The following is an 11,148-nucleotide window of genomic DNA, read 5'->3' as shown; positions in this document are numbered from 1 at the left end:
TGATCGTTTACTTGGATGACATCCTCATCTTGAGAGCTCTCTTCAAGGAACACTAAGCATGTCAGACAAGTACTCAAGCGCCTCCTAGACAGCCATCTGTACGTTAAGCTGGAAAAATACTGAATTCCATTCATCCGAGTACAATTCCTGGGATTTGTAGTGGAACCCGGTCGAAAGTAGGGGCGTGGCGGATTGGCCCACCCAAATCCATTAAAAGTTCAGCGTTTCCTGGGCTTCACTAACTTTTACCGCAAGTTCATCAAGAACTTCAGCAGTGGCAGCCCCTCTCTCAGCTTTAACCAGGGGTGGCAATGCAAGGTTTTGTGTGGGGAAGAGAAGCTGAGACTGCCTTCCAAGGACTCAAGCAGCGCGTCCTCTCTGCTCCCATCCTGATACTACCGACTAGGATGAACCGTTTGTGGTGGAGGTAGATGCCTCAGAGGTTGGTGTTGGAGCTGTCCTGTCTCAGAGGGTGAAGACAAGAAGCTTCATCCGTGTGCTTCTTCTCACCGAAGCACGGCTGAGAGGAACTACGATGTGGGGGATCGTGAACTCCTGGCGGTTAAGATGGCATTGAAGGAATGGAGACACTGGCTGGGGGGCTTCTCACCCGTTTCCAGTGCAACTACGGACCACAAAAATCTGGAGTATATCCAGCAGGCGAAGCGGTTGAACTCTAGACAAGCTAGATGGTCTCTTTTCTTCAATCGATTCCAGTTTATCCTGCTAAGATCGTGGCTCCGATCTCGTGGCAAGTTGAGGATACCGTGAGACGAGCTCCAAGCTATTGAACCGGACCCGAAGGAGGTCCTGCCAATCGGTTGTTTGTCCCCAAGGCAGTGAGGACTCAGGTCCTTCTGTGGAGGCACTCCTCTCGCCTCACCTGTCACCGGGCGTAAGTCGCACCTTGGAGTGTGCAGCGGTCCTGGCAGTATCTGGTGGACTGGGAAGGCTACGGTCCCGAGGAGCGCTCTGGGTTCCTGCCAAAGACATACTGGACCCTGAACTCATTCGTCAGTTCAAGGGCCCTCCCACCCTGAGAGCTGGTAGGAACGTCAGGAGCCGTTCTAGGGGGGATTCTGTCAGGATTTGGCCAGGGTTGTTCGGTTTTGGTCACTAGATGCCCCCCATTGTGCCTTTTGACCTTTTCTTTTCCCTTGATCCCCATTATTATTTGCACCTGTGCCTCTCGTTTCCCCTGATTGTATTTAAACCCTTTGTTTTACTCAGTTCTTTGCTCTGTGTTTGTATGTTAGCACCCAGCCTAGTACTCTGTGAACTCTTGGTGATCCGGTGGACTCTCTTGTGGAATTCTGTTTTTTGTTCTTGTTTGTTTGTTTTAAGTATCTTTTGAGGCTTTTTTTGCTATACCTTCCACCTTGTGGATTTACCTTTTGTCTTGGAGGATTACCTTTGTTCTTGTGGAATTCCTTTTGAGGTTGTGGAGTTACATGTTTCCTGAAAGAACTTCACTTTTACTTCATTAAATACACCGTCTCAAGTACTGCTGTGTCTGCCTCATCTTCTGGGTTCTGCTTTGACTATTCGTGGCTCAGTTGGTTTAGTGACTGGTTCTCACTCAGAGACCCGGGTCCTGACAGGTATCAGTCTGGTGTTTTCTTTAATGATCTTAAGTAATCACTGTTTTAAAGCCTGTGTTCGTAATGGCTGCTCAGTGAAATGACCTGCCCTGATTTGTCAAAGAAACTCGCTAAAATACTTTAATGATCAAGCGTTCCTTCCTGACCTGGCCCCTGTAAAATGGTATAGAATCAGCAGTCCTCTGTCGAAGGCGCTTGGACCTTCTTTTTTGATAATTTCAGTGAAATTGTTAACAAACACAACAACATAATGAAAATGAGAATTTTAAAAACAGGTTCAGCCCCGGTTAGGCCGTGATCTTGCAGATTTACTCCACCTCAGAATTGCATTTTGGCGAAAGGCTCGGCACACGCATACTCAGGCTGACTGGCTCTGGTTCAGGCAAATGAGAAATAAATGCACTCAGGCTATCCGGAAGGCTAAGTTAGTTCCTTTAAGGAGCAGTTCTTTCTCTATGGGTCTAAGTCCAAGAAGTTCTGGAAAAGCGTTTAAAGACCTGGAGAATAAACCCTCCTCCTCACAGCTGCCCATGTCCCTTAATGTTGATGATGTGGTTGATATTGACAGAAGCACATCGCTGAGCTCTTTAATCACCACTTCATTAAGTCAGGATTCTATTTGACTCAGCCATGCCTCCTTACCTGTCCAACATTTCCTCATCTCCCACCCTTTCTAAAATTACTAGCCCCGATGCTCCTCCTCTTCTTCCCTGCACCCCGCTACAGAGTTTCTCCCTGCAGGCAGTCACTGAGTCGAGGTGCTAAAGGAGCTCACTTGACCCCCCAAAAAGCCATCTGTGTCAGAGGTTTAGACACTTTCTTCTTTAAGGTCGCTGCCACTATCATCACCAAGCCTATCTGTGACCTTTAGTAACCTGTCTCTCCTCTCTGGGGAGGTTCACATTACTTGGAAGGCAGCCACAGTTTGTCCTTTATTTAAAGGGGGAATCAAGCTGATCCTAACTGTTATAGGCATATTTCTATTTTGCCCTGTTTATCAACGTGTTGGAAAAACGTGTCAATAATCAACTGACTGGCCTTCTTGACGTCCTAGTATTCTCTCTGGTCTGCAATCTGGTTTCCACTCCAGGTTATGGATGTGTAACTGCAACCTTAAAGGTCCTCAGTGATTTCACTATTGCCCTTGATTCTAAGCAATGTTGTGCTGCTATTTTTATTCACTTGGCCAAAGCTTTTGATACGGTAGACCATTCCATTCTTGTGGGCCGGCTAAGGAGTATTGGTGTCTCTGAGAGTCTTTGGCCTGGTTTGCTAACTACCTCTCTCAAAGAGTGCAGTGTCTTAAGTCAGGACATCTGCTGTCTCAGCCACTGCCTGTCACCAAGGTAGTACCCCAAGGCTCAATCCTAGGCCTCATGCATGTTGAGGTTTTTACAGCACTCTCTGTAAAATCATAAGGTCATGTTGTCAACTGGTAATCTGTCATGCCCTGGCCATAGAGGCTTTTATTCTCTATTTTGGTTAGGCCAGGGTGTGACTAGGGTGGGCATTCAGTTTATTTATTTCTATGTTATCTGTTTCTATGTTTCCTGCTAGGTGAACATGTCTAGACAGTAGTGACCCATCAAGTTAGCAAGGTGAACATGTCTAGACAGTAGTGACCCATCAAGTTAGCTAGGTGAACATGTCTAGACAGTAGTGACCCATCAAGTTAACTAGGTGAACATGTCTAGACAGTAGTGACCCATCAAGTTAGCAAGGTGAACATGTCTAGACAGTAGTGACCCATCAAGTTAACTAGGTGAACATGTCTAGACAGTAGTGACCCATCAAGTTAGCAAGGTGAACATGTCTAGACAGTAGTGACCCATCAAGTTAGCTAGGTGAACATGTCTAGACAGTAGTGACCCATCAAGTTAGCTAGGTGAACATGTCTAGACAGTAGTGACCCATCAAGTTAGCTAGGTGAACATGTCTAGACAGTAGTGACCCATCAAGTTAGCAAGGTGAACATGTCTAGACAGTAGTGACCCATCAAGTTAGCTAGGTGAACATGTCTAGACAGTAGTGACCCATCAAGTTAGCTAGGTGAACATGTCTAGACAGTAGTGACCCATCAAGTTAGCTAGGTGAACATGTCTAGACAGTAGTGACCCATCAAGTTAGCTAGGTGAACATGTCTAGACAGTAGTGACCCATCAAGTTGAACATGTCTAGAGTGTGTCTGGGGTTGACTACGGTCATCTATTGTATTTCATGAACATGTCTAGAAAGTAGTCACTTAGCTAGATGTGGCTGGGGGGGTTATAGCATTTCTTTCACATGACCCATACATTTAGACAAGTGTGTCTGGATAAGAATCATCTAATAATTAAAACAATGTATTTGTATCTGGACACTTTGAAAGTCAGATTAGAATATAGGCCAAGGACTAGATAAAGTGTATTTTTACACAGAGTTTTTCCTTATTCTAGGCTTCTACTTTCACCACTTTTAGTCTTGAAATCTTTGGTTGTTGACGACACTACCTTACTCACTCTGTTTACTACACTACCGTACTCACTCTGTTTACCACACTACCTTACTCACTCTGTTTACTACACTACCTTACTCACTCTGTTTACTACACTACCGTACTCACTCTGTTTACTACACTACCTTACTCACTCTGTTTACTACACTACCTTACTCACTCTGTTTACTACACTACCTTACTCACTCTGTTTACTACACTACCTTACTCACTCTGTTTACTACACTACCTTACTCACTCTGTTTACTACACTACCTTACTCACTCTGTTTACTACACTACCTTACTCACTCTGTTTACTACACTACCTTACTCACTCTGTTTACTACACTACCTTACTCACTCTGTTTTACACTACCTTACTCACTCTGTTTACTACACTCCTTACTCACTCTGTGGGGCTAACTACCTTACTCACTCTGTTACTACACTACCTTACTCACTCTGTTTACTACACTACCTTACTCACTCTGTTTACTACACTACCTTACTCACTCTGTTTAAACCTTACTACACTACCTTACTCACTCTGTTTAGCACATGGCCTCAGGGCGTGTGCATCCTTAAAGAGATGGGTGGGGCTAAAGCTTAAGAGGGCGTGAACGATGCTGAGATGGGTGGGGCTAAAGCTTAAGAGGGCGTGAACGATGCTGAGATGGGTGGAGCTAAAGCTTAAGAGGGCGTGAACGATGCTGAATAGGCGTTATAATATATATACTGTATATATAGACACTACCAATCAAAAGTTTGAATACACCTAGTCATTCAAGGGATCTTCTTTATGTTTATGTTTATGTTTTACATTACAGAATAATAGAATAATAGTGAAGACATCAAAACTATAAAATAACAATATAATATGGAATCATGTAGTAACCATAAAAGTGTTAAACAAATACAAATATATTTTATATTTTACATTTATCAAGGTGGCCACCTTCTGCCTTGATGACAGCTTTGCACACTCTTGGTATTCTCTCAACCAGCTTCATGAGTCACCTGGAATGCGTTTCAATTAACAGGTGTGCCGTGTCAAAAGTGGAATGTACTGTGCTTGAGCCAATCAGTTGTGTTGTGACATGGTAGTGGTGGTACACGGAAGATAGGCCTATTTAGCTAAAAGCTTGCTTTTATATAATTTTTAAGAAAAGCTTCAAAAGGTAGTTTGGGAGGTTTGAATCCTAAGTAACCTGCACACACATTGCTTGAAATGCAATAGACCAACATGCAGTAGCTTCTGTTGTAGGTCAAAGCTGTGTGCTGGAAAACCTTGGTAGAGCATGGGTGGAGTAGGCATTGTGGTGCTCATGTGAATTTCCGTTCTTTTTCGGCTTCAGACCAATGACTAATTCTCCTCTCTTATTTTGGCGCGGGCGGGGGGGTCGGATAGAGAACCTACCTAATATTCAACATTAAATATAGTTCAGGGGCTTAGCTGGCATGGGTATAAACCACCATTACATGGGCACATAGCCTGTAGTTTAGTAGCCAGGAAAAGTACATGGTCTGGGATGTGTGATATTTTCAGATTTGTTTTGTCCATTTTTTGGTTGTTCAACAGGAATAAGGAGGTGTATTGGAGGGGTATTGGAGGTGTATTGGAGGGGTATTGGAGGTGTATTGGAGGTGTATTGGAGGTGTATTGGAGGGTATTGGAGGTGTATTGGAGGGGTATTGGAGGGGTATTGGAGGTGTATTGGAGGGGTATTGGAGGGGTATTAGAGGTGTATTGCTTCAGTGGTTCTCTAAAAGGATTCAGAAGAGACAGAAATTGACAAGAATCTGGCCAAGAACAAAAAAAGAAACAAAGACTGTGTGTTTGATAATTGAGTAAATTCCATCAATCGATCGTTCATTTTAATCAATCGATAAATTCACGAATTACCTCGTACTGAGTGATGATTCCGTAGGTCTGGGCCGGTTCTCTCCATTTCAGGATCATCTTCTCTTCATAAGCACTGGCCTGGATGGAGTCCAGAGGTACCGCTCCGGGTACTGAGGGGGACAGGACCAGAACAAATACATGAGAAACACCTCCCTCCTTAGAGGCACTCCCCTGGAACGACTCTAGAGGTACCGCTCCGGGTACCGAGGGGGACCAGAACAATGCATAAGAGAGACGCAACGCTTCGTTACAGATACTCTGAGAGGATACGACGAGAACTAACATCACAGACACTAATCGTTACAGATACTCTGAGAGGATACGACGAGAACTAACATCACAGACACTAATTCTGCGTTTACACAGGCACCGCCCCAAATCTGATATTTTGTCGGATTATGGCCAAACAACATGACAGAATATAATAATTGGGCTGCCTGTGGAAAAGCAGCAAAGAGAGGTGTAGGTCTGAAACCTTCACAATGTGCCACACACCAAAACAATTATACTCAGATACCCATGAATGTATTTTGATGAGAAGAGACTGAGTGGGAAAAGTAAAGGACACTTTCCCTTCTCACATCCATTCAACTGTACAAACAAACTGGTCGAGCACTGAACCGATCTCCCGAGGAAATCTCCACCAATTCAATCTCTCCAATCATCTTCTGCCTTTATATGTTCTTAGAGTCTGTCTAGTCTGTCTGTCTGTCTGTCTGTCCGTATGTCGGTCTGTCTGTCTGTCTGTCTGTCTGTCTGCCTGTCTGTCGTCTGCCTGTCCGTCTGTCTGTCTGTCTGCCTGTGTCTGTCCGTCCGTCCTGTCGTGTCCTGTCTGTCTGTCTCCGTCTGTCTGTCTGTCTGTCTGTCTGTCTGTCTGTCTGTCTGTCTGTCTCTGTCTGTCTGTCTGTCTGTCTGTCTGTCTGTCTGTCTGTCTGTCTGTCTGTCTGTCTGTCTGTCTGTCTGTCTGTCTGTCTGTCTGTCTGTGCCTCTCTGCCTGTCTGTCTGTCTGTCTCTCTGCCTGTCTGTCTGTCCTGTCTCTCTGCCTGTCTGTCTGTCTCTCTGCCTGTCTGCCTGTCTGTATGTCTGCCAGCCTGTCTGTCTCTCTGCCTGTCTGTCTCTCTGCCTGTCTGTCTCTATGTCTGTCTGTCTCTCTGCCTGTCTGTCTCTCTGTCTATCTGCCTATTAGTCTGTCTCTCTGCCTGTCTGTCTGTCTCTCTGCCTGTCCGTTGGTCTATCTATCTGTCTGTCTGTCTGTCTGCCTGTGTGCCTGAGAGAGGAGAGAGAGACATGGTCCTCTCAAACTGACAGGGATCATTTTACTTCTTCAAATGAAATGAAATGACAGAGGATTTCTTCTGTCAAAGGGAGTCTCTGAAAGAACAGCTACACCCCATCTATGTCTGTTTCCTTCTCCCAGTGGGACTGTAAACACACACACAAGCTCGCACACACACACACATACGCACGAGCATGCACACACTCACCAACGCACACACACACACTCCCACAAGTCATATACTGTGAAACAGTTGTCTCCCTTTAAGATTCCCTCTAAAAATATATGAGACAGACCTGACAAGACTTTCTCATCCTGTCAGTATCTCTCTACTGTCGATTCCTGAGTCGTTCATCAGTTCCTGTTATAACGCCTTAGAGTATTACTGTCGATTCCTGTCATAACCCTGTCATAACCCTGTCATAACCATGTCATAACCCTGTCGTAACCCTGTCGTAACCCTGTCGTAACCCTGTCGTAACCCTGTCGTAACCCTGTCGTAACCATGTCGTAACCCTGTCGTAACCCTGTCGTAACCCTGTCGTAACCCTGTCGTAACCCTGTCATAACCCTGTCGTAACCCTGTCGTAACCCTGTTGTAACCCTGTCGTAACCCTGTCATAACCTTGTTATAACCATTCTAAGGTGTTATAACTCTGTCGTAACCCTGTCATAACCCTGTCGTAACCCTGTCATAACCGTGTTATAACACTCACCATCTTCATCCGTCTGCAGCGCCATCTCTCGGCTCTCTTTGACCCCCTCTGGGTTCTTGAGGACCAGTTTGACTGACAGGTTGGTGTAGGGAGTCAGGTTGTGGATGGTGTGCTGGGGGTCGCGACCCAGGGTGTCGTAACACACCTCCTCCCGGGTCTCGTCCTTCCCCGCCACGCGGGAGCGGTACTGCACCGTTAGGTTGTAGCTATGACAACGCGTCACGTTGTAGCCAAACGGCTCCCAGCGAATGGTGACTTGTTTTGATTGGACGTCAACTACCTCCAGACGTCTGGGAGCGTGGATTGGCTCTGTAGGGGAGGGAGAGGTATTTAGAGGATACAGGATGGATAAGGATCTTCTGGTTTGGGAATGTGTGTGTGTGTGTGTGTGTGTGTGTGTGTGTGTGTGTGTGTGTGTGTGTGTGTGTGTGTGTGTGTGTGTGTGTGTGTGTGTGTGTGTGTGTGTGTGTGTGTGTGTGTGTGTGTGTGTGTGTGTGTGTGTGTGTGTGTGTTCGCACGCATGTGCTGGCCTGTGTGATTATCCTAGGCAACTGTTGTACAATGCATCGGGTCTGTAGTGGAAGAAAACAACGTCTGTTTGAATGTAACTTTTGGTTTAACCAGGTGTTTTGACCTCTTTTTACAGCAGCAACCTGATTAAAAATGTCTGGACACGTGTTGAATGAGCCAAATGGTATCCATGATGCTATTTCAAATCAGTCATGCTACATTTTGTAAACTGTTCATCTCCAAAACCGAACATAACATTATGCGTCTGTCTGGCTGTCTGTATTAGATTGTGCCAGTTCATTCTGTGGTTTCAAAAGGAGCCCTAATCTAACTCTCACTGCAGTGAATCAGCACATCTTCTATGATTTGGCTCCTGAATAGAGTTGCTCCTTTGTTTGTGTCAGTGTAACATTTTCTTGTGTGAAAACGTGAGCTTCTGCTTTCCTAGCACCAAAATCACAAACAGCAAAGTCTCCAGACCTACTGGTGATAGTATCTCTGTATGGGACATATCATCCTTCTAGACCTACTAGTGATAGTATCTCTGTATAGGACATATCATCCTTCTGAACCTACTGGTGATAGTATCTCTGTATAGGACATATCATCCCTCTAGACCTACTAGTGAAAGTATCTCTGTATGGGACATATCATCCCTCTAGACCTACTAGTGAAAGTATCTCTGTATGGGACATATCATCCTTCTAGACCTACTAGTGATAGTATCTCTGTATAGGATATATCATCCTTCTGAACCTACTGGTGATAGTATCTCTGTATAGGACATATCATCCCTCTAGACCTACTGGTGAAAGTATCTCTGTATAGGACATATAATCCCTCCAGACCATGTCATGTCCTCGTCCTTCCTTCCCCCTCTCCTTCCTCCCCACCCTGTCCAGGCCAGCTATCAACTCAACATGGATACAGAGTAAACTATCCAGACTTAATCTGTCGATGTCTGTCTTTTAGTCCAGACCACAACCCCAACAGCCATCCGATCACCTGTAATCACACTGTCTTTATCTCTCCTCTTATATCCAGACCACAACCCCAACAGCCATCTGATCACCTGTAATCACACAGTCTTTATCTCTCCTCTTATATCCAGACCACAACCCCAACAGCCATCTGATCACCTGTAATCACATAGTCTTTATCTCTCCTCTTATATCCACACCACAACCCCCACAGCCATCTGATCACCTGTAATCACATAGTCTTTATCTCTCCTCTTATATCCAGACCACAACCCCAACAGCCATCTGATCACCTGTAATCACATAGTCTTTATCTATCCTCTTATATCCACACCACAACCCCCACAGCCATCTGATCACCTGTAATCACACAGTCTTTATCTCTCCTCTTATATCCAGACCACAACCCCCACAGCCATCTGATCACCTGTAATCACATAGTCTTTGTCTCTCCTCTTATATCCAGACCACAACCCCAACAGCCATCCGATCACCTGTAATCACACAGTCTTTATCTCTCCTCTTATATCCAGACCACAACCCCCACAGCCATCTGATCACCTGTAATCACATAGTCTTTGTCTCTCCTCTTATATCCAGACCACAACCCCCACAGCCATCCGATCACCTGTAATCACACAGTCTTTATCTCTCCTCTTATATCCACACCACAACCCCCACAGCCATCTGATCACCTGTAATCACACAGTCTTTATCTTTCCTCTTATATCCAGACCACAACCCCCACAGCCATCCGATCACCTGTAATCACACAGTCTTTATCTCTCCTCTTATATCCACACCACAACCCCCACAGCCATCTGATCACCTGTAATCACACAGTCTTTATCTCTCCTCTTATATCCAGACCACAACCCCCACAGCCATCCGATCACCTGTAATCACACAGTCTTTATCTCTCCTCTTATATCCAGACCACAACCCCCACAGCCATCTGATCACCTGTAATCACATAGTCTTTATCTCTCCTCTTATATCCACACCACAACCCCCACAGCCATCTGATCACCTGTAATCACGCAGTCTTTATCTCTCCTCTTATATCCAGACCACAACCCCAACAGCCATCCGATCACCTGTAATCACACAGTCTTTATCTCTCCTCTTATATCCAGACCACAACCCCCACAGCCATCCGATCACCTGTAATCACACAGTCTTTATCTCTCCTCTTATATCCAGACCACAACCCCAACAGCCATCCGATCACCTGTAATCACACAGTCTTTATCTCTCCTCTTATATCCAGACCACAACCCCAACAGCCATCCGATCACCTGTAATCACACAGTCTTTATCTCTCCTCTTATATCCAGACCACAACCCCAACAGCCATCTGATCACCTGTAATCACACAGTCTTTATCTCTCCTCTTATATCCAGACCACAACCCCCACTGTCATACCTTATCTTTCTCTGCCTCTTTCTGTCTCCCTCTCTGTTTTTCCTTTCAACCCATTTCTATCCCCCCCACCCTCTCTTTCTCCTACGGGAGGCGAGCAATCTAGCAGCCTAGTAGCCAGAGCTCAAGGTAATGGGATCAATTTCCCTCCCAGGTTAAAGCTTCAGTCCATTTCTCTGAAGTCAACACTTTACCACCTATTAGGAGCTGCCAGGGCTCCATTCACTGTTACCCAGGAGACACACACACAACCCCAGACCATGG

The 11,148-nt window shown here is 45.4% G+C and overlaps 1 protein-coding gene across 1 annotated transcript in view; it reads right to left on the bottom strand.

Annotated features, from left to right (window-relative positions):
- LOC124009457 (receptor-type tyrosine-protein phosphatase mu-like) overlaps positions 1 to 11,148 on the bottom strand; it is a 234,387-nt gene that overhangs the window by 88,929 nt on the left and 134,310 nt on the right. The window contains exons 6-7 of the mRNA XM_046321268.1: positions 7,972 to 8,280; positions 5,973 to 6,089 (exon numbers count right to left, since the gene is read on the bottom strand). Of these exons, the coding sequence (XP_046177224.1) occupies positions 5,973 to 6,089; positions 7,972 to 8,280 (426 nt within the window). The remainder of the gene's footprint in view (positions 1 to 5,972; positions 6,090 to 7,971; positions 8,281 to 11,148) is intronic.

Source organism: Oncorhynchus gorbuscha, linkage group LG22, assembly GCF_021184085.1.
Source record: "Oncorhynchus gorbuscha isolate QuinsamMale2020 ecotype Even-year linkage group LG22, OgorEven_v1.0, whole genome shotgun sequence".
Classification (NCBI taxonomy): domain Eukaryota; kingdom Metazoa; phylum Chordata; class Actinopteri; order Salmoniformes; family Salmonidae; genus Oncorhynchus; species Oncorhynchus gorbuscha.
The sequence above is the reverse complement of the archived record's forward strand: the minus strand, read 5'-3'. Positions and strand labels throughout refer to the sequence as shown.